At 39.4% G+C, this 24,667-nt stretch overlaps 3 protein-coding genes across 3 annotated transcripts; 2 read left to right on the top strand and 1 right to left on the bottom strand.

Annotated features, from left to right (window-relative positions):
- Positions 1–47: 47 nt before the first annotated feature.
- sotv (exostosin glycosyltransferase sotv) lies at positions 48–7,820 on the top strand. The gene is made up of 3 exons (XM_067771053.1): positions 48–1,587; positions 1,656–1,815; positions 7,098–7,820. The coding sequence occupies exons 1-3, from the start codon at positions 117–119 to the stop codon at positions 7,597–7,599; spliced, it is 2,133 nt and encodes a 710-aa protein (XP_067627154.1). The 5' UTR covers positions 48–116; the 3' UTR covers positions 7,600–7,820.
- LOC137243350 (uncharacterized) lies at positions 7,659–24,667 on the bottom strand. The gene is made up of 3 exons (XM_067771054.1): positions 23,901–24,667; positions 17,550–17,769; positions 7,659–17,493 (listed from the first exon to the last, which is right to left on the bottom strand). Exons 1-3 carry the CDS (start codon positions 24,400–24,402, stop codon positions 17,382–17,384), a joined length of 834 nt encoding a protein of 277 aa, XP_067627155.1. The 5' UTR covers positions 24,403–24,667; the 3' UTR covers positions 7,659–17,381.
- Positions 8,053–16,933, top strand: LOC137243351 (uncharacterized). Its single transcript, XM_067771056.1, has 4 exons — positions 8,053–8,177; positions 8,255–8,728; positions 8,789–8,914; positions 15,680–16,933. The coding sequence occupies exons 1-4, from the start codon at positions 8,165–8,167 to the stop codon at positions 15,835–15,837; spliced, it is 771 nt and encodes a 256-aa protein (XP_067627157.1). The 5' UTR covers positions 8,053–8,164; the 3' UTR covers positions 15,838–16,933.

The raw sequence follows: 24,667 nt of genomic DNA, 5'->3' as shown, positions 1-24,667 counted from the left end.
GTCCACTGCCTTCCACTCTATTCGCAACATAACCTCGAAATAAGCTGCCAAACTATATAGTAAACAATGGATATGACTTTGTTGTGGTGGAGTGGTGGACACATTTATATTCAGGAATGAAGAAATTGCTAGGTTCAGTTAATCATCGTACTGAACCTTTCCAAACCACAATTTCATATATATTTATTTTAATTTTGTCTATCAGTGGTGTTTGTATTATCTGTAACTTTTTCAACCTGCGAAATGGGGCTGGCCGAAACAACAATAAAGTCCCTCTGGACCTTAATCATATACGTGAAATCGTATTATCTAGCAACAATGATTTGCCAAAGGAACGTGATGAAAGTTGTAGATTGTGGGATTGTATGAACTTGTATCGCTGCGGCCAAAGGGGACACGATCGACTTACCGTGTATGTATATCCACTTCAAGAATACACTGATGATGGGAGTGGAAAAACGATTTCAATACTTACACGAGAATATTATCAAATCCTTGAGGCTGTTGTGAGAAGCCGATATTATACCCCGAATCCGAATGATGCTTGCTTATTTCTTCCAAGCATTGATAGCCTAAATGCTAACTTGGTTGAACCAAGTACAATAGAACGTGCACTGGCCATGCAAAACTATTGGGATAATGGAGAAAATCATATTATATTCAATATGATACCTCGACTAGATGGGTCTGCGCTGAAGACTGATCGTGCCATAATGATGGGTGGAGGATTTGATACTTGGACATATCGAATTGGTTTTGACATAGCACTGCCAATTTTCAGTCCGAGCCAACAGAATGTTGCCAGTTTGTCCGCTAAATCCACACACCTACCGCGAAAAAATTTACTTTTAGTCGTATTACCAAATTTATATCCAAAATTTCATAGACAAATAAAGTCTATAGCTGACGATAGTCCCGATGTACTTATCCTCGATAAATGTGTTACATATGAAGAAGAGTATATGCCTGCAAAAAATGCATTACGCTGCTTTAGTAATCGCGGTAAAGTTTTGGATTATCCTCGAGCATATGAGAAAGGGACGTTCTGTTTATACTCTCACAGTATTAATATGGGTCAATCGGATTTAATGGAGATATTAGCCTATAATTGTATACCAATCATTGCTGTAGATAACTTTGTATTACCTTTTGAAGATGTACTTGATTGGCCGCTGTTTTCGCTAAGAATTCGTGAGGCAGAAATACATGCAATTTTGGAAAAGTTACGACGCGTATCACATACTAAAATATTTGAATTGCAACGTCAAGGACGATGGGTATATAATAGATATTTCAAGGATTTAAATGTAATAACACTGACAGCGTTGGAAATACTAGAAAATCGTATATTTCCACATCGTGCGCGTAGCATAATGGATTGGAATAAACCAGACGATAATTATCGCAGTACTTTTAATCCACTTTTTCTGCCAATCATTTCACCTAAGTCACAAGGCTTCACAGCCGTAATACTTACCTATGATCGTGTCGAAAGTCTATTTACGTTAATACAAAAATTGGCTATGGTGCCATCTCTCCAGAGTATACTCGTTATATGGAATAATCAAAATAAGATGCCACCACATTGTAAGTTGCTCGTTGCACTTGTACATAACTTTTATTTTTGTGTATTATGAGTTCTCATTTCATTTTAGTGTCCTCATTCCCATCAATTGCGAAACCTCTTAAGGTAATTCAAACTCGCGCAAACAAACTTTCCAATCGATTCTACCCATATAATGAGATTGAGACAGAAGCCATTCTTACCATTGATGATGATATTAATATGCTGACGACGGATGAACTAGATTTTGGGTAATTATTTCTATTTCTAAAATTATGAATGCTACCGACTAATATTTTGCTCTCTCACTTTTTGTCGTAATTGGTAAAAATTAACATTTCTGTTTCTGTATCTGAAACCATGAATGATGTTTTCAAGTTAAATCTTGCTTTTATGTATACCACAATCGATACTTCAACTATTCTTGCAATAGTGAAAAAAGAGAACAATCGAAAAGACTATTTTCAGTAATTTGGGGATAATGAAAAGAAACTTACTTAATTGGCGCTTAGCCGTCTAAACGGTTATGGCTGTCCAACAAGGCGCGCCAGTCGCTCCTTCGCTCCGCCAACCGGCGCCAATTGGTCACACCAAGGGAGTTTAAATCGTTTTCCACCTGGTCCTTCCAACGGAGTGGGGCCGCCCTCTACCTCTGCTTCCATAGGCTGCTGTAGAGTATGATTTTCGCTCGCCGAGAGAGGAAGTTTCCGCTTCTTGATTTGGGATTGGGTATACCTCTGGCCATTTGCTGAAATAATCCATAACCACCAGTACATATTTGTTTCCGCAGTTGCTAGTAGGAAATGGACCTGCGACATCCATAGCGATCTTTTCAAATGGCGCACCTGAGTTATATTGCTTCATCTGGTCATGACTTCGGGTTTTGGGCCCTTTCGCTCTGCTGCAAACCTCGCAGTTCGCAATCCACTCAGTGACCGACTGACGGCAACCAACCCAACCCTGTTTAATCTTCTCGAGCGTCTTCGATATGACCTCCGCTTGGACCATTATGCAGCTCGCTGAGCACGTTAGTAATCCTCTTTCTGGGAACAACTATCAGTTTCTTTTTCCTTTGACCATCCTCACTCTCCCATACCCGATGCAAGCAACCGGATATCAATTCTAAACTGTTCCACTGTGCCCAATAGGACTTCGCAATGGGACTCTCTGCTGACATCTCCTCTCTGCTTGGTTTTTCGTTTCGTTCGAGCCCTTGCATAACATGTGACAGATCTGTGTCTTCTAGCTGACACTTTCTTAGTTGTTCCTTGTCCCATTCATCCGTACACGTTATAGTCATTGGCCGGACATCTATAATGTCTTCTTTAGCCTCCGCCTTTGAACAGTGCTTGGATTCCAAACTACATGGTCTTCGTGACATTGCATCGGCATTTCCATGGGTACTACCTTTTCGATGCTCAATGGAAAATTCATAGCTTTGTAGTCGCTCGATCCACCGTGCCAATTGTCCTTCCGGATTACGGAACGGCAGAAGCCATTTTAACGCTGCGTGATCTGTCCTGACACGGAATCGCTGACAGAGGTATTTGTGAAAATGTTTAATGCACTCTACCAGTGCCAACAGCTCTCTCCGCGTAACGCTGTAGTTCCTCTCTGGTTTTCCAATCGAACGGTTGTAATATGCAACCACCTTATCCTGTCCATCGACCAGTTGTGATAAAACGCCTCCTATAGCATATCCACTCGCATCTGTATCTAGAATAAATGTTGCTCCTGAAATCGGATATGCTAACATTGGGGCAGTGCACAACCGCTCCTTCAATGTTTGGAAAGACACTTCTTGCTCCTTCTTCCATTCTAAAGCTTTATTTTTTCTTGTAAGCTCATGGAGGCTATGGGCTACGCTGGAAAAATTTGGAACACATCGGCGGTAATATGTGCACAGCCCAAGGAAACTTCTCAATTCATGTAGGTTCTGTGGTCTTGGCCAACCCTTTACAGCCTCTACCTTTTCGTTCGCAGTGCACATGCCCCCTGTCGTTTCCTTGTGACCCAAATAATTTACTTCCTTTTTAAACAGCGCACACTTTTTGGGACTTAACTTCAGACCAGCCCCAGCTATTCTCTGGAAAACTTCCTCTAAGTTTTTAAGATGTTCATCAAAGTTCTTGCCCAATACGATGATGTCGTCCAGGTCCACCAAGCATGTTTTCCAATGTAGTCCTTTCAATACCTGATCCATGAGTCTCTTTGAAAGTAGCTGGTGCATTACATAGTCCAAAGGGCATTACTAAATTTCCAAAGACCATCTCCGACGCTGAAGGCTGTTTTCTCTTTGTCTTCCTCCTTCACGTCCACTTGCCAGTAGCCGATTTTCAAGTCCAGAGTGGAAAACCATTTCGTACCAGAGAGCGAGTCCAGAGTCTCGTCAATTCTTGGCAATGGGTAGCTATCCTTTTTCGTAACGTCATTCAACTTCCGGTAGTCCACGCAAAACCTCATTTTTCCATCCTTCTTCTTTACAAGTACTACCGGTGAGCTCCAGGGACTAGCTGATGGTTCGATGACGCCGCTGTCGCTCATTTCTTGTATAATTTAACTCACAACTTCCCGCTTCGCCAGTGGAACACTACGTGGAGCTTGACGTATCGGCCTCGCGTCTCCAGTGTCGGTTTGATGTTTCACAACATTGGTGCGGCCTGGTTTGGAACCATCCTGGTCAAATATGTTTGCGTACTTTAGGAGCAGTTGCTTCGCCTTTCTCTGATAATCTTGATATAGCCCCTCCGTCCATGCCGTGATGTCATTTGAAAGATCAGTCTTGATAGTTGAAACGTGTTCCTGGAGCTGTTCACAGTTAATAACTACTTCAGCCTCTTGGCATCTTCACAATATAGCTCCTTTTGTCAGTTTGAGTGGTGACTTGAACTCATTGAGTACTCTTACCGGAATACGTCCATCTTGTTTTGTCATAGCCAGGGTTTTTCCTACAAGTATGTTTGGTGTTGATTTGTTTGCTGCTTCGACAACCCACAATTTGCTTGTCCCACAATTTCCATAAACTTTTGCCCAGATGGCTGCTTCTGATTTTGGTGGTATTTGCTGAGTCTCTTCCACCAGCACTCGTTTACTGCTGTAGCCGAAATTAAATGGCACATCCATGTTCTTATATCTCATCGTCTTGCTTTCCATGTCGATCTTGATGCCTTGGTCGATTAAGAAGTCCACTCCAATTATGATTTCATCAACAATCTCTGCCACTATAAAATTGTGTACTACCGTGACGTTCCCAATTGCGACTTCACATTCTACTTCTCCAATTACCTGGGTGTCCTCTCCCGTGGCTGTACGTAATCTTGCTCCAAGCAATGGTCTTATCTTTTTGTTGACTAAATCCGCTCGAATGATGGAATGAGATGGACCCGTATCTACAGTCAGTAAACGTTCCTTTCCATCCACATTGTTTGACCTTCTTCCAATTTGTGAGATAGAGATTATGGGGCATTCAATTGAGGGAGCCAGCTGTCGCCCCTTGTGGCTGACTCGCTTTAGTTTAATGATTGAGTGGACTTGGAGATTTGCTCATATCCTTCAGCTCTGCGTTTACGGCCACCCACATTGTTGGAGCTATTGGGACCGCTGCTACAATGTCGTGCAATATGACCTGGGTTGCCGCACTTGAAACATTTAATAACTCCGGCATTTTTCTGTTGTGATCCCTTCAGTGCTTCCAAAATTGTGTCTACCCAATCTGGTCTTTCCACTTCCACACGGTGAACTTTGTGTGCTGGTTTACTCAATAGTGAGGCAGTTTCCTGAGTCAATGCATGGGATACCGTTTCTGCAAATGTTGGCTTTGGGTTTGCGTATGTGGCTCGCTTCGTTTCGACGTCCCGTATGCCATTTATAAATCTCTGAATTTTTACCCTTTCGGTGTATTCCACGGATTCGTCGTCATACGCCAAATGTGCAAGCCTTTCGACTTCTGACGCAAACTCCTGCAAAGTCTTATTAGCTTTTTGGTAGCGGTTTTGCAACTCTATTTGGGGTATCTGCTTCCTGTGTTCGCTTCCGTATCGCCTCTCTAGAGCTCTTATCAATGTTTCGTAGTTGTTCCGCTCTCCCTCGGGAATAGTCTGTACGATTTCAGCAGCAGATCCTTTCAATGCCACGAATAGTGCAACAACTTTATCTTCAGCACTCCAGTTGTTCACTGCTGCGCCTTCTCAAACTGAATCTTAAACACCTGGAAAGGAACAGAGCCGTCAAAAGATGGATTTTTTACCTTTGGGTTGCTTGCTGAAACAGCTGGGCGATTTAATTGCAACTCCTGTATACGACCTCTCAAAGCTTCTATCTCAGCATCAATTTTGTCCTCGAGCTGCACAATATTTGTATCCTGAGGCTTTGAGGTTACCCTTGCTTCCTGTGCTTCCAACTGCGAAGACATTTGCGCCACCTGCAATGATAAGCGCTCTTCTTGTGCTTCCATCTTAGATGTTATACGTGTCTCTTGCGACTCCGGTTGGGATGCTATACGTGATTCCAGTTGTGATGTTATATTTGTCTTTTGTTCTTCCAGTTGTGATGACATGTTGGTGGATATTTGTGATGACATTTCGGACATTTGTGCCGATATCATGTTCAAGTCTGTGTTCGCCATTGTCTGCGGAGTTTCATTTTTCTCCTCCAATTTTGTTGTCTCATCGCCATCAAGATGAAAGACATACTCTTCCACGTCAATTCCTTCTAATTCCATTGCCTCTCGTAGTCGTGCCTGAAGTTCGAGTTTAATGCCGGTTGTCTTCAATCCACGGCTCTCCAACTCTTTCTTCAGTTGCGGTGACTTCAATTCACTTAACTTTGCCATGTCCAAGTTGTATTCGAAGTCTTCGGAATTTATTCCACAATTCCTCTTCTGACACCAATTGTAACGAATTTACTGCAAATCCTCTTATTTGCAACCTTCTGCTAAAATCGAATCACTAAACTGTTGAATAAATAACTCCAATATTTAATAATGCAAAATGCCCTTTATTAAAGTACTTCACAATAAATAAATCTACTATTGCCCGACAGATAGCGTGCTTACGCGAAAACTGATTGTAGCGCCTCTACCTTTGGTGATTTTATACTCTGTGATTTCCTCGTTGCGTCTTCTAGGCGCTTCCAGAATTCACTTAGTTACTGCCATATAATTATACCTACAGATGCACGTGTATAGCTTCTCATATGCGCGCGTATTTGTGAGCGACACTTCCACAATTACAATTGCATACTTTCGAGGAGCATCTCAGATAAGATATATGCATGTGTTTGTGCACTACATCTCCCTGCGTGTACGTACATATGTGTAGACATAATTTATTGATTCGTTTGTGTAGATACATAATGATTGATTTATGGATGTGCATGCAAGTCACTGCCTAGCATCGGCTTAGAGATGGCAGTACCCCTTAGTGTTGCTAATATTTGTAACAATATTTACTTAATATATATATACATAAATACATATTACTTTTCCTCTAGAGTTTAATACGTGAAATTTAATTATATTGTACATTTTTATCAGGTATGAAGTTTGGCGAGAGTTTCCAGATCGAATAGTTGGCTTTCCTAGTCGAATTCATGTATGGGATAATATTTCGATGCATTGGCGTTATGAATCCGAATGGACTAACCAAATATCAATGGTTCTTACCGGAGCTGCATTTCACCATAAATTTTGGAGTCATATGTATACGTACGCTATGCCTGGAAATATCAAAGATTGGGTGGATGTACATATGAATTGTGAAGATATTGCTATGAATTTCCTAGTTGCTAACATTACAAATAAGCCGCCCATTAAAGTAACACCACGTAAGAAATTCAAATGTCCGGAATGTACAAATACTGAAATGCTTTCAGCGGATTTAAATCACATGCGGGAAAGATCGGCTTGTATTGATAGATTTGCTAACATTTACGGTCGCATGCCATTACGTAGCGTTGAGTTTCGAGCTGATCCTGTACTATTCAGAGACAATTTCCCAGAAAAATTAAAGCGTTTCAATGATGTCGGAAATTTGTAATTTATGCTGATATAATAAAAAAAAAACAAGAGTGTTTTGTGCGTCGATTAAAATTAATGTTATTTTAGCAAATTTATATTTTAGAAATTAATTCTAATTGCCATATAATTATGTAATACGTACTTGTTTAGTATGCATATGTATTTGTATTTTTATTTGTAATATCTCCATATCATAGAATATTTAAAGTTACGGTGTTGATGTTTTATACTATGTATATTTGTAAGCATGTACTTTGTATGTTTCATGTGTTTAAAAGTGTGAATGAGTGAACGATATGCCCTTTAATAAAACAACTAACCATAAAATTGTTAACATTGTAAACTTTCCTTCCACTCTATTCGCAACATAACCTTAATTTAAGCTGCCAAACTATTATAGTAAACAATGATTGTTAATGGGTGCTTGTTGAAAGAAAGAGACCTGCGCGCATTCAAATACTGGTAACGGTATAAAATCACCAAAACCGATAATTTGTTAACTGAAACGTTTGGAATATGCATTGTACCACAGGCAGTAAAACTATCGGTTTTGTTAATATTTAACGCATTAATTGTTAATAGAAATGTTCACTTCCAGTAAGTTATACAATAGAGTTTATACACATATTAGTTTAAATCTACAAATATATAATACATTGTATTTGTTTCTGCAGATAAGCCAAAAACCTTAGGCGCTCCCGGCGCGAGAGCAAATAATTCCCGCCATCAATTTGTGGCAGCTTTGAATGCTAGCTTCGATACGGCTGAAAGTTTATTAACTAAGAGCAACACAAATGGCAAAAATTTAAAACAGGCGAAATTGAATTATACAAATTTAATGAAAAGACCAAAACTGGAAGAATCTTGCAAGCCGGAATTTTTCCTGCTGCCAGTGCCACAGCCGAAAGCAGCAGTACATCCATCAGCGCAATCGACAGAGAAGCTGAATAGAACAGTTGATGTGTGTACACGCGAACATAAACGCGAAGAAAATATAGTAGATTTTTATGGCAAATCATCTTCACCTAGTGCGAATTCCATTCTGCTTAAAAACGGTCGAAATAAAATGGTTTTGATGGGACGTATCGATTTTTGCTTAAAAATGCATAAAGTGTATCCAACAATGGAAGCTCTATGGGATGTTTATGGTTGAACTCTTTTTATATAGTCAATTAAATTACTTAAAAAAAAAAAAGATACACTTTCAGGCCAATTGAAGAAGATAACAAAAGGAAAACAGCGTGGAGAGAATATTTTGTTGTTACGTAATACGGATGGTGGGCCAGTCCTTCAATGTGCTTACTACGAATTTGCGTTCAACGGCTTTGAGGCTGGTGCGTATGAATACATAGAAAAAAAGCTTTGTCACTAGCTGCATTTGAAAAAAAAAACGTACAAAAAACTTAGCTGTTTTCACGTTTGCATGTTTATCAAGCTCCTGTTGTTCTGCAGATCAGTCCCTGGATATGAGAATTCTTAAAGCCGTTGTAGCAGGGGCAACACGCGCCTAAACAAATTATATGCCCTTTTAACATTGCAGGTGGCATCCAACTAACCTTGAGAAATACCACATCCTGCCCTTACAGTAGTGTGGGCTTTACTTTACGTACATGGGTACGTGGTAGGAAAGCAGAATTGAGAACATTCATCAGTTAAATAGAATAGTATGGTATACAGATGTCTCGAAGACGCCAGAGGGGATTGGATCTGGAGTCGCTGGACCCAGAGCCAAGATATCAACACCCCTGGATGCATACCCGAGCATTTTTCAAGCGGAAGTATTCGCCATAAGCCAGTATGCTGACCTGAACCTTAAGCGCGAATACTCCAATGAAACAGTTGCCATACTCAGTGACAGTCAGGCCGCCCTCATGGCGATATCGGCGTCTGAAATAAAATCAGCACTGGTCCTTGAGTGCGTTGAAAACCTGAATCAACTAGGAGCACACAACGAACTACTGTTGGACTGGGTTCGTGGCCACAGGGGAGTTGAGGGCAATGAGCAGGCAGACAGCCTGGCCAGAGAGACAGCAACGACACGACCTATTGGTCCTGAAATGGGGTTACAGTGAAATGACAGTCCTTGAAAGAGGGAAGAACACTGGCGTAATATGCCCGGCCTGATACAATCTAAGTTACTGTTAGGGGGTTACAACAACTTGATATAGTGTATTAATAGGCCTCTCGAAAGATAACCTAAGAATCCTACCAGCTATTCTTACAAGACACTGTAGACTGAACAGTCACATGCAAAAGCTGGGTGTAATATCGAGGAACACATGCCGATTTTGTGATCCTGGAGTGTAACGCAAACTCAAGACGGAGGGCTAAGTTTATGGGCTCACCATGGCCAGAGTATTCTCACATCAAATCCCTCAAGCCAGGTGGACTGCTAGGGTTCATCAAAGATGTCGGCTTGGATGAGGTGCTGTGAAGCAGCTGTTGTTGTTGTAGCAGTGCTTCGCCCCATCCAATAGGTGTGACCGATCACAAATTGTCATCAATATCCTTTAGCGGGAGTCCAAGGAAACTTGCTGTTTCAACAGGGGTGGACCATAATGATAGGGGCGTTGGAGGTTTTGGTTCCACATTACAATTAAAGAGATGGTTGGTTGCTACAACAACAACAACAGATGGTTGGTGTCATGTGGGGACACATTGCAAACGGGGTATACATTTTATATGTTGGGGTTGATTCTGGAGAGGTAAGAGTTTAACCTGTTACAGTATCCATATCGAAGTTGAGCTAGAGTGACTCGCGTTTCCTTGGGAAATGTGCGTTCCTCTTCCGCAAGTTTTGGGTACTGTTCTTTGAGTACTGGATTCACCTGCTTGTGTTTTTTGGCTTCATACGGCTGAGTTCTCGGGAGCCGTATTTCCTCATAATGCTTACGGAGATTACTCCTTAAGCCCCTGGGCGGTGTTGGCTCATCAATCAGATACCTGTTGTTGCCCAAGTTTCTGGGTATTCAACAGACCAATGGTCGCAGTGCGATCCTCAATTAATTATCTATCTATCTACTTTAACTTTTTTCTCAAAATTATCCACATTATAAACTAAATGCTTTGGGATATATCCACAGAAAAGGCTTTATAATTGGCATGGAATTAGGATCATGAGCGAAATGCTTGTCGAATCGGGTATCTTGCCAGTGCTAAAACAACACTGTTATTATTCAGATAAACAGGCCAATGTGAATGCAGCAATTTTTTTTTAAATTTATTTAAAAATTAAACTCGTGCATATATCGCACATCTAGATCTAAAGTGTGCTAACTCAAAACTCAGAAGTTTTGAAGCTATGAGTAGCTTTCCAATTCAATACATAGGGAACCGAATATTCGATTATACAATACCTCCACTAATCACAGAGAAAATGCTTTGTAACAAATAAAAACAAGTAAGGAAAGCTAAGTTCGGGTGTAACCGAATATTACATACTCAGCTGAGAGTTTTGAAGACAAAATAAGGGAAAATCACCATTGAGCAACAACAGCAACCATTGATCAAAATGAACCTAGGGTAACCCTGGAATGCGTTTGTACGATATGGGTGTCAAATTAAAGGTATTACTTATTATTTATTTTTTTTTAATGAGGGTTTTAAAAGGGAGTGGCCCTTAGTTGTATATGTGAAGGCGTTTTGGAGATATCGACCAAAATATGGACCAGGGTGACCCAGAACATCATCTGTCGGGTACCGCTAATTTTTATGTAATACCACGAACAGTATCAGGAATACCTCCAAAATTCCAAGGGCTTTTGATTTCGCCCTGCAGAACTTTATCATTTTTTATACTCAGTTGAGCAGAGCTCACAGAGTATATTAAATTTGATTGGATAACGGTTGGTTGTACAGGTATAAAGGAATCGAGATAGATATAGACTTCCATATATCAAAATCATCAGGATCGAAAAAAAATTTGATTGAGCCATGTCCGTCCGTCCGTTAACACGATAACTTGAGTAAATTTTGACGTATCTTGATGAAATTTGGTATGTAGGTTCCTGAGCACTCATCTCAGATCGCTATTTAAATTGAACGATATCGGACTATAACCACGCCCACTTTTTCGATATCGAAAATTTCGAACAACCGAAAAAGTGCGATAATTCATTACCAAAGACAGATAAAGCGATGAAACTTGGTAGGTGGGTTGAACTTATGACGCAGAATAGAAAATTAGTAAAATTTTGGACAATGGGCGTGGCACCGCCCACTTTTGAAAGAAGGTAATTTAAAACTTTTGCAAGCTGTAATTTGGCAGTCGTTGAAGATATTATGATGAAATTTGGCAGGAAGGTTACTCCTATCACTATATGTACGCCTAATAAAAATGAGCAAAATCCGAGGACCACGCCCACTTTTAAAAAAAAAAATTTTTTAAAGTAAAATTTTAACAAAAAATTTAATATCTTTACAGTATATAAGTAAATTATGTCAACATTCACCTCCAGTAATGATATGGTGCAACAAAATACAAAAATAAAAGAAAATTTCAAAATGGGCGTGGCTCCGCCCTTTTTCATTTAATTTGTCCAGGATACTTTTAATGCCATAAGTCGAACAAAAATTTACCAATCCTTTTGAAATTTGGTAGGGGCATATGTTTTATGACGTTAACTGTTTTCTGTGAAAATGGGCGAAATCGGTTGAAGCCACGCCCAGTTTTTATACACAGTCGTCCGTCTGTCCTTCCGAATGGCCGTTAACACGATAACTTGAGCAAAAATCGACATATCTTTACTGAACTTAGTTCACGTACTTACCTGAACTCACTTCATCTTGGTATAAAAAATGGCCGAAATCCGACTATAACCACGCCCACTTTATCGATATCGAAAATTACGAAAAATGAAAAAAATGCCATAATTCTATACCAAATACGAAAAAAGGGATGAAACATGGTAATTGGATTGGTTTATTGACGCAAAATATAACTTTAGAAAAAACTTTGTAAAATGGGTGTGACATCTACCATATTAAGTAGAAGAAAATGAAAAAGCAGGGCGAAATAAAAAAACCCTTGAAATCTTGGCAGGAATACTGTTCGTGGTATTACATATATAAATAAATTAGCGGTATCCAACAGATGATGTTCTGGGTCACCCTGGTCCACATTTTGGTCGATATCTGGAAACCGCCTTCACATATACAACTAAGGGCCACTCCCTTTTAAAACTCTCATTAATACCTTTAATTTGATACCAATATCGTACAAACAAAGTCTAGAGTCACCCCTGGTCCACCTTTATTGTGATACCTCGAAAAGGCGTCCACCTATAGAACTAAGGCCCACTCCCTTTTAAAATACTCATTAACACCTTTCGTTTGATACCCATATTGTACAAACGTATTCTAGAGTCACCCCTGGTCCACCTTTATGGCGATATCTCGAAAAGGCGACCACCTATACAACTACTACCACTCCCTTTTAAAACCCTCATTAATACCTTTAATTTGATACCCATATCGTACAAACACATTCTAGAGTCACCCCTGGTCCACCTTTATGGCGATATTTCGAAACGGCGTCCGCCTATAGAACTAAGGCCCACTCCCTTTTAAAATACTCATTAACTCCTTTCGTTTGATACCCATATTGTACAAACGCATTCTAGAGTCACCCCTGGTCCACCTTTATGGCGATATCCCTAAATGGCGTCCACCTATAGAACTATGGCCCACTCCCTCATAAAATACTCTTTAAATTCATTTGATACACATGTCATACAAACACATTCCAGGGTTTCCCTCGGTTCATTTTCCTACATGGTCATTTTCCCTTATGTTGTCACCATAGCTCTTAACTGAGTATGTACTGTTCGGTTACACCCGAACTTAACCTTCCTTACTTGTTTCTACTTAATATGGTAGGTGTCACACCCATTTTACAAAGTTTTTTCTAAAGTTATATTTTGCGTCAATAAACCAATCCAATCACGATGTTTCATCTCTTTTTTCATATTTGGTATAGAATTGTGGCATTTTTTTAATTTTTCGTAATTTTCGATATGGAAAAAGTGGGCGTAGTCATAGTCGGATTTCGACAATTTTTTATACAAAATAAAGTGAGTTCAGATAAGTACATGAACTAAGTTTAGTAAAGATATATCGATTTTTGCTCAAGTTATCGTGTAAACGGCCGAGCGGAAGGTTAGACGGTCGACTGTGTATAAAAACTGGGCGTGGCTTCAACCGATTTCGCCCATTTTCACAGAAAACAGTTATCGCCATAGAATCTATGCCCCTACCAAATTTCACAAGGATTGGTAAATTTTTGTTCGACTTATGGCATTAAAAATATTCTAGACGAATTAAATGAAAAAGGGCGGAGCCACGCCCATTTTGAAATTTTCTTTTATTTTTGTATTTTGGTGCACTATATCATTACTGGAGTTGAATGTTGACGCTATACTCCAGAACGAACGAAACGATTTCCACGGTTTTGTATTCTTTGGAAAGGTCTCGGGCTCCGTGAGGTTTATAGCAAATTCAGGATCGACGCCCAGAGTCTCGAGATACAGGCCAAAAGGTGGACCCGGGTACCCCTAGAATGTGTTTGTAGAATATGAATATCAAATGAAAGCTGTTGATAAGTGCTTTATTGAGGGTAATTTCCATACCCCTGGGTGACTAGGGTCTCGAGATATAGGCCAAAACGTGGACCCGGCTACCCCTGGAATGTGTTTATAGAATATGGATAACAAATGAAAGCTGTTGATGAGTGCTTATGTAGAGGGTAATTTTCATACCCCTGGGTGACTAGGGTCTCGAGATATAGGCCAAAACGTGGACCCGGCTACCCCTGGAATGTGTTTATAGAATATGGATAAAAAATGAAAGCTGTTGCTGAGAGCTTTAAAGTAATTGTCATTGTGATATTCGATTTAGTCGCATCAACCTGGCAAAACTGATAAATATGTATGCGAAGCCGAAATAAAGACATGAATTAATAATACCTACATACCTATTTACATACGTCCTATTCGATTTGGCTGAAATTTGGTATATATATGGACTGGGACTGGGATTAGGACTAGGCTTGTGACTGAGACTGAGACTCGGAGTGGGACTGAGACTTGGAATGGGACTGGAACAAAATACATACCAACCTCTGGCACTGGCAATAAGATATGAAGAAGAATGAGAAAAACTTGAGAGAAGAGAAAAGAGAGAAGGAGACTGAGAAAGAGATAGAATGAGACGAAGATGGAGATAGATGAAGCGAAAGATACGGAGGGAGGAGTGAATACAAAGATTAGGAAGAAGTGTAGAAGGGCGAGTGCAGAGTTAGACGGAAAAAGATTATTAAAATGTATGCAGATAGACCAAATTTAGGGCAGAACAACGTCTGCCGAGTCTGCTAGTTTACTTATATACTGTAAAAATATAAAATTTTTTGTTAAAATTTGACTTAAAAAAATTTCGTCATCCGATTTAGCTAATTTTTATTTAGCACACATACAGTAATAGGAGTAACGTTCCTGCCAAATTTTACCATGATATCTTCAACGACTGCCAAATTACAGCTTGCAAAACTTTTAAATCACCTTATTTTAAAAGTGGGCGGTGCCACTCCCATTGTCCAAAATTTTACTAATTTGCTATTTTGCGTCATATGGTCAACGCGCCTACCAAGTTTCATCACTTTATCCGTCTTTGGTAATGAATTATCGCGCTTTTTCGGTTTTTCGATTTCGTTCATTTTAAATAGCGATCTGAGATGAGCGCCCAGGAACCTACATACCAAATTTCATCAAGATACCTCAAATTTTTCTCAAGTTATCGTGTTTACGGACGGACGGACATGGCTAAATGAATTTCTTTTTTCGCCTAGATCATTTTGATTATGCCGTTACGGATTACCGTTATGCGAACAAAGTTAATACACTCTGTGAGCTCTGCTCAGCTGAGTATAATTACATTGGCGCATTTGGGGAAGCAGACAGTTTTTAACGATTTCTGAACATTGCGATTTTTTGAGTTGATCGCTGCTTTGATCTAGGTGTGCGACACATTTCTTTCAGTGAAAACGAATAATATCCTTATAATCTCATTTATGTTTATAAATAAATAATAATAATAATAATCAACAGGTTGTTGCCTCCGCGCTGTTGGGCGTTTTGTCGCAGAAAATCGCTTGCACGCGTTTAAGCTAAAAAAACTCAATGTTGAAAATTATTTGAAGTCGATGGAACATTTTGTTCGAATACAGAATGTATCCTCTTTTGCGCTACTACAAAACGAAAAGTAGTACAGTGATGAAAAAGTAAAAAAAAACTCCAGAATATTTTGTTACTTACTGGTGGCTATTAACGAAGCAAACCAACTTTATGCCACATAATTTCTATGAATTCAATTACAAGCTATTTTTTATCACAATGTATATGTTTAGTATGTTATTTATCAGGTTTACGCTCTAAGCCAGCAATATGCTATATAGCAGTGGTCACCGAAATTGAAACTGTAGCTGTGTTAGTAAGTCTAAAATCAACGTAGTGTTAGTGGTTTAGTTGTTGATCAAAAAGCAATGAGGAGAACCTAAACACATCTGTTAACACTCAAAATACAATTCGTAAATATGCCATACAAATACCATTTTACTGCTTGAGTCTAACGAAAAATTTATACAAAGTAAATTGTTAACATTAAACCATGAGCACATTCTGCGCATAAGCGTCTTTTTTTTTTTTCAAAATATCTTTTCGGAAATGCGCCAAGTAAACAAAAGCCTTCTCCGATGTTGCTACTCTGCTTCTTCAGCGACGACCAAATGAAAGAGAATATTAATACGTGTGAAGTGAGCGCGTATAATTATTTCAGTAGCTGACGACCACTGCTATATAGTATGAGAGTATGTGCAAGGACTATCTTTGATGTGGAGGTGCATAAGGTGTTTATGCAATTATAGCATTATTCTTGTTAGGAACCATCCAAAAATATATTTAATTAGATAATACAGAAGTTAATTAAAAGTAATAAGTTTTTAGTATTAATAAAAGCGTAACTTATTTTGTACTAATTCAAGTATAAGTTAACATTTTTTAAATAATATATTATTGCAATAAATAATAATTATGTACTATAACTCATAAATACACTCCAGTCAATTGAATAGTTGGCGTAAGTAATCCCGAAAGCAGGAAAGGTGGCGTGACTTGTTACGAAACGGATAAAATCGCTTAGGCGGTCAAGCGCCTACTAATGAGCATGATGTCACTTAAATAGGGATACCTTTAGAACCTCGGTATACACATTTCTTTTTTGTTATTTTAATATAATAATAAAAACGTAATTCCAAAAATGAATGGTATTTCGTATTCATGGTTTATGGTATACGTATTTTAAATATTTTCCCGCATATATCGTAAGGTTATTAGAATGGAACACCTTTTAATCCTGAAGGATTAATGTGGCCATATAAATCGTTCCCGAGATGGTCGGGCTAGCACCTTAATGGTGCTGTTACCGGAGCGTACCGGATCTGCATCCGGTAAAGGACCATTACATCGTAACACTCCCCAAAGCCTTCGGGGAGTAATCTTATCGCTACAACAACAACAACAACAATCTTTAAATCCTTATTATAGTTTTTAATTTCTAAAAAACAGGTTTACATGTTTTGGTTGTTGTTGTTGTAACAATAAAGACACCCACCACCATTAGGATACTAGCCCGACCATCTCGAGAACGATTTAATATGGCCACGTTGAATGTTTTGCTCGTAGATCATTAAACATACAAATGTTGCACTCTTTCAAGTGACATGAAGTGTAAAGATGTAATTACATATGTAAACTAAATCTCCAAGCCACTGAAATCACAGTACATCAATAATGTGACCATTGCGCCTGAAGCTAATGCGATTATATAACCCAAATGTAAGGCACTTCGTCGTTCTCGGCGGTAGCTGTAATTTAAAATGTTTTGAGAAACCTTATTAATTATTTTAATATTTAAACTTACGTATGCTTGAGTGGTGAGAAGGGTGAAGGTGGACTTACACCCGGAATGTCGCTATCCAAATAAACCAGCATGAAAGAAAATATGGCCACTGCAATTCCACATAATAAGGGACTGAGTTTAGAATATAAGCGTTGATCTTGCGCCCATCTGATACTCTTATTTACTTTTGATTGTATAAAAGTAGATATATCCAGGACGCTTTCAGTTTTAGCATAAGGCACTAAAAATATATTAAAAAAAAAAGAATTATAACTTTACAATTAAACAAGTAAGGAAGGTTAAGTTTGGGTGTAACCGAACATTACATACTCAGTTGAGAGCTATGGTGACAACATAAGGGAAAATAACCATGTAGGAAAATGAACCGAGGGAAACCCTGGAATGTGTTTGTATGACATGTGTATCAAATGAAAGGCATTAAAGAGTATTTTATGAGGGAGTGGGCCATAGTTCTATAGGTGGACGCCATTTAGGGATATAGCCATAAAGGTGGATCAGGGTTGACTCTATAATACGTTTGTACCATATGGGTATCAAAAGAAAGGTGTTAATGAGTATTTTAAAAGGGAGTAATCCTTAGTTCCATAGGTGGACGCCGTTTCGAGATATCGCCATAAAGGTGGACCAGGGGTGACCCTAGAATTTGTTTGTACAATATGGGCATCAAACGAATGGTGTTAATGAGTATTTTAAAAGGGAGTGGGCCTTAGTTCTATAGGTGGACGCCTTTTCGAGATATCGCCATAAAGGTGGACCAGGGGTGACTTTAGAATTTGTTTGTATGATTTTATACCCATAAATGAGAGGTGTTAGTGATTATTTTAAAAGGGCGTGGGGCTTAGTTCTATAGGTGGACCCCTTTTCGAGATATCGCCATAAAGGTGGACCAGGGGTGACTCTAGAATTCGTTTGTGCAATATGGGTATCAAACGAAAGGAGTAAATGAGTATTTTAAAAGGGAGTAATCCTTAGTTCCATAGGTGGACGCCGTTTCGAGATATCGCCATAAAGGTGGACCAGGGGTGACCCTAGAATTTGTTTGCACAATATGGGCATCAAACGAAAGGTGTTAATGAGTATTTTAAAAGGGAGTGGGCCTTAGTTCTATAGGTGGACGCCATTTAGGGATATAGGCATAAAGGTGGATCAGGGTTGACTCTAGAATACGTTTGTACCATATGGGTATCAAAAGAAAGGTGTTAATGAGTATTTTAAAAGGGAGTAATCCTTAGTTCCATAGATGGACGCCTTTTCGAGATATCGCCGTAAAGATGGACCAGGGGTGACTCTAGAATGCGTTTGTACGATATGGGTATCAAATGAAAGGTGTTAATGAGCATTTTAAAAGGGAGTAATCCTTAGTTCCATAGGTGGACGCCGTTTCGAGATATCGCCATAAAGGTGGACCAGGGGTGACCCTAGAATTTGTTTGCACAATATGGGCATCAAACGAAAGGTGTTAATGAGTATTTTAAAAGGGAGTGGGCCTTAGTTCTATAGGTGGACGCCGTTTCGAGATATCGCCATAAGGGTGGGCCAGGGGTGACTCTAGTTTTCGTTTGTGCAATATGGGTATCAAACGAAAGGAGTTAATGAGTATTTTAAGAGGGAGTGGGCCTTAGTTCTATAGGTGGACGCATTTTCGAGGTATCGCAATAAAGGTGGACCAGGGGTGACTCTAGACTTTGTTTGTACGATATGGGTATCAAATGAAAGGTGTTAATGAGTATTTTTAAAAGGCAGTGGGCCTTCATTTTATAGGTGTTCGCCTTTTCGAGATATCGCCATAAATGTGGACCAGGGGTGACTTTAGAATTTGTTTGTATGATTTGATACCCATAAATGAGAGGTGTTAGTGATTATTTTAAAAGGGCGTGGGGCTTAGTTCTATAGGTGGACCCCTTTTCGAGATATCGCCATAAAGGTGGACCAGGGGTGACTCTAGAATTCGTTTGTGCAATATGGGTATCAAACGAAAGGAGTAAATGAGTATTTTAAGAGGGAGTGGGCCTTAGTTCTATAGGTGGACGCCTTTTCGAGATATCGCCATAAAGATGGACCAGGTGTGACTCTAGAATGCGTTTGTGCGATATGGGTATCAAATGAAAGGTGTTAATGAGTATTTTAAGAGGGAGTGGGCCTTTCTGGACCAGGGGTGACTCTAGACTTTGTTTGTACGATATGGGTATCAAATGAAAGGTGTTAACGAGTATTTTTAAAAGGGAGTGGGCCTTCGTTCTATAGGTGTTCGCCTTTTCGAAATATCGCCATAAAGGTGGACCAGGGGTGACTCTAGAATGAGTTTGTACGATATGGGTATCAAAATAAAGGTATTAATGAGAGTTTTAAAAGGGAGTGGTGGTAGTTGTATATGTGAAGGCGTTTTCCAGATATCGACAAAAATGTGGACCAGGGTGACCCAGAACATCATCTGTTGGATACCGCTAATTTATTTATATATGTAATACCTGCCAAGATTTTAAGGGTTTTTTATTTCGCCCTGCAGAACTTTTCATTTTCTTCTACTTAATATGGTAGGTGTCACAACCATTTTATAAAGTTTTTTCTAAAGTTATTTTTCGCGTCAATAAAACAATCCAATTACCTTACCATGTTTCATCCCTTTTTTCGTATTTGGTATAGAATTATGGCATTTTTTCATTTTTCGTAACTTTCGTTATCGAAAAAGTGGGCGTGGTCATAGTCGGATTTCGTTCATTTTTCATACCAAGATAAAGTGAGTTCAGATAAGTACGTGAACTGAGTTTAGTAAAGATATATCGATTTTTGCTCAAGTTATCGTGTTAACGGCCATGCGGAAGGACAGACGGACGACTGTGTATAAAAACTGGGCGTGGCATCAACCGATTTCGCCCATTTTCACAGAAAACAGTTAACGCCATAAAATCAATGCCCCTACCAAATTTCAAAAGGATTGGTTAATTTTTGTTCGACTTATGGCGTTAAAAGTATCCTAGACAAATTAAATGAAAAAGGGCGGAGCCACGCCCATTTTTAAATTTTCTTTTATTTTTGTATTTTGTTGCACCATATCATTACTGGAGTTGAATCTTGACATAATTTACTTATATACTGTAAAGATATTAAATTTTTTGTTAAAATTTTACTTTAAAAAAAAAATTTTTTAAAAGTGGGCGTGGTCCTTCTCCGATTTTGCTAATTTTTATTAAGCGTACATATAGTAATAAGAGTAACGTTCCTGCCAAATTTCATCATGATATCTTCAACGACTGCCAAATTACAGCTTGCAAAAGTTTTAAATTACCTTCTTTTAAAAGTGGGCGGGGCCACGCCCATTGTCCAAAATTTTACTAATTTTCTATTTTGCGTCATAAGTTCAACTCATCTACCAATTTTCGTCGCTTTATCGGTCTTTTGTAATGAATTATCGCACTTTTTCGGTTTTTCGAAATTTTCGATATCGAAAAAGTGGGCGTGGTTATAGTCCGATATCGTTCATTTTAAATAGCGATCTGAGATGAGTGCTCAGGAACCTACATACCAAATTTCATCAAGATACGTCAAAATTTACTCAAGTTATCGTGTTAACGGACGGACGGACGGACGGACGGACGGACATGGCTCAATCAAATTTTTTTTCGATCCTGATTATTTTGATATATGGAAGTCTATATCTATCTCGATTCCTTTATATATGTACAACCAACCGTTATCCAATCAAACTTAATATACTCTGTGAGCTCTGCTCAACTGAGTATAAAAAATATGCAAACATTGTCGCTTCCAAAGAAAACTAGAAAACTAAAAAATTCAACCCCAGCGGGTAAGGGGCCTTAGAAAGTACAAAATTGATTCAAGGGGTTGTGTAGCGCAATATATAGCTTCTCCAACCCAATTGTCAACCTCGCCTACCCTTGGCGAATCCTGTTTCTTTAACAGCCGAGGCTCTGGCGGCCTTAAGTTTCTAATGGAGCTAGGGGTGGGGGCTTTATGGCTTAGAAGGTTTAATGTGGGCATATTTATCATTCCCAGGATGGTCGGACTAGTACCTTAATGGTGCTTTGTTACCGGTACGTACCGGATCTATATCCGAGAAAGGACCATCAACATCGATAACACTCCCCAAAACCTTCGGGGAGTGTTGTTGTTGTAGCAATGCAATGTAGCAATGGGAGTGTCTTTATCGTCAATACAACAGCAACAACAACTATAAAATTCGCATAAGGTAAACCCCGTTTTTTTGATAAAAGACACTCCTCAAAGGTTTTGGGGAGTCCGATTTTAGATCCTGTACGTTCCGGGACTAGCACTATTAAGGTTCTAGCAATACCATCTGCAGTCCGAATTGGAATGACCACGGTGAATCTTTAATGTCATCCCATCGCCTCCTTTCGTGAGGAGCTACCTATTTGTAACAGAACTCGACTCGTGTGGACGAAGTTGAGAATGGGTTCGCAAAGCTGTAAATTGCGCAGCACAATTCCATTAATCAGAGTGAATCCCGTTCGAAAAGTTGAAACCCCAATTATTGTAGAAGGGAAAAGCAGACTCCCCAGAGAAATGTTTTTGTATCGAGAAAAGCCCTCCATGGGGTTTTTGGAAGTTCTATCGATGGTGACGATTATTTGTCGAATATAGATCCGCTACGTTCCAGTAACAAGCTCCACTAAGGTACAAGCACGTCTAGGTTAGGTTAGGTTAGGTGGTAGCTGCCCTGATAAGGATAGCTCACTTGGACAACACGAAGTTCCGTTGTGATACCACATACACCAAAAATAACGGTGACTTAGATCTAGCTACTTAGCGAATCGTTGGGTAGCAACTATAAAGCTCCGAATGATACCGATATCAACTTTGGATAAATCCTCGGGAGATCCAAGTTAGTCGCGACCGAAGTACTTTCGCCCAGTTCTGGCAAAAGCTGGGTAATCAAGCATAAAGTGATTTGGTGATTCCATCTCATCATCCTCCATACAGCTGCAGCAGGATGGAGTTTCTAGTATATTGAGACGTACCGCATGGATACCCATGGGACAGTGCCCTGTAAAAACTCCAACGACCATTGATAGGTGAGCCTTAACGAACCCAATTATTTCAGCAGACCTCCTGCCATCCACTTTCGGCCAGAAAGATCTTGCTACCCTGCAAGACGTGGTGTCCGCCCAACGTTTGCTGAGCTGATTCGAGGCCCAGCTATGGAGGAGCAATCCACAGGTGGCCAGCGGAATCCCGAAATCCCTACAGCCATCTTCATCCGGTTCCGTTGTTCCGATGCGGGCTAAGAGATCCGCCTGACAGTTACCAGGAATATCACTATGGCCCGGGACCCAGATAATCTTAATTGTAAAATAATTCGATGCAATCGCAAGCGAGGTCAGGCACTCCCAGACCACCCTCGATCGCACTGTAGTTGATCTCACGGCCTTGATAGCCGCTTGGCTATCAGAGTAGATGTTAAATTCCCTAACCGTAGTAGCAATGGATAGCATTTCATCCACCGCATCATTAATCGCAGCAACTTCCGCTTGGAATACACTGCAGTGATCAGCCAACTTAAACTTGCGGCTTACATTTAGCTCTTGGCAAAAGACCCCCCACCAACCTTTCAGTCCAACTTCGACCCATTTGTATTTGTATTTATTAAGCAATTCATCCCAGCACCCATTCGTGAGCAAGTTAACGGGTCCCATGCCCCAAATAATTACTCTTCCCCACTCCTCTCTCGGTGACTGGGGTGAAGGATGTATAGGGCGCAGTTATCGGCATACAATAATAGTCCGTTCTGTCCGGGATAAAGTCGAAACTGGTAAGAAGGCTACAAGCACGTCTATCTCAATAATTAAAATTGCCTTATAGAAGAGTTTGCTTACAATTTGCTTCTGGTCGCACCTATTGTACTATATACATATGTTTGCATATTCCAATCGATAAAATACACGATTTCGTATCAAGATATACAGCTAGTGCAAAAAAGGAGCAACAGAGCCTTGCATATGTTTATATGAATGTGTTATACCCAAGCACATTTAAATGCGAATGTTGTGAGATCATCAATGCTCTACGCTATTTATACCTATTCCAATATAGTCTGTAAATAAACATTTAATTCATTCAATGCCGCTGACTTGCCCGAGATATTTTGTCTTGGTCAAAGGCAAAGAAACAATATTGACGCAAGCTGCGTCAGAGATATGTACGTACATATGTACATATATATAGAGGATGTTATCATTTTCATTGTAGAATACACCCAACGTTAGGAAATCTACTTGGCATGCACAGGACAGGTACAATATAAGTGTGAAAACCTTAATAGTATGTCGACATTTATTGAAGAATATATGCATTGATAAATTATAAAATACTCACCTGTAACTATAACCATTTCATAAATTTTTCCGACCACAAGTGATATTGGGATTAGTAATGGTAGTAAATTTGCATTCGCTGATGAAAATGTTAGAAAATTCAACTTGCCAACAGAATTGCTGATCTGACTGTTTTCCAATTTAATTTTCGATATATCTTCAGCTTCTGTTTGTACTTTTGTAGGTTGGTTTTGGTCACTAGAATTGTTATAGCCTTTTAAAATGTGTATAACGTTTTGTAACTGTTTCCGATGAGCTATTTTGATCCCGTTATATTGTTCATTGCCCGTCGGAACTAAAGTCACTGAAGTCAATTTCTGTATAGGTGCGGACGTGTGAGCGATATTGGAATAATTAAGCGATCGCACAGTCAGAGAACTCAAAGTGGAACTAACAATCAAATCTTCACGGTCGCGCTCAACGCATTTGCTTGGAGGAACAGTGCAGCGCGTTAATGCTTTTTCACAAATGCTGGCGTCAGGGTTGTTGGTGGTAGAGGCCATACTCTTGAGTTTGTTATTTTTTTGTGGGGGCGGCGTCCACGGCAAGTCGTTCTAACATCAAAAAACGTGTATGTAGGTGATGAGCTTTATCTGCTGCAGTTTGTCTGCTCTCTGTTTATATATGTACGTATGTAAAGTCAAAATCAACAATACATTAAGAAAATAAACAAATCGTATCTTGCTTTTTCATCTGTTTGCTTTATAAACAAAAATAGCACAAAACAAATTTCCAATTTGAACAAAAAAAAGTTGTGTTGACGTCATA

Source organism: Eurosta solidaginis, chromosome 3, assembly GCF_040869045.1.
Source record: "Eurosta solidaginis isolate ZX-2024a chromosome 3, ASM4086904v1, whole genome shotgun sequence".
Taxonomy (NCBI): domain Eukaryota; kingdom Metazoa; phylum Arthropoda; class Insecta; order Diptera; family Tephritidae; genus Eurosta; species Eurosta solidaginis.
The sequence above is the reverse complement of the archived record's forward strand: the minus strand, read 5'-3'. Positions and strand labels throughout refer to the sequence as shown.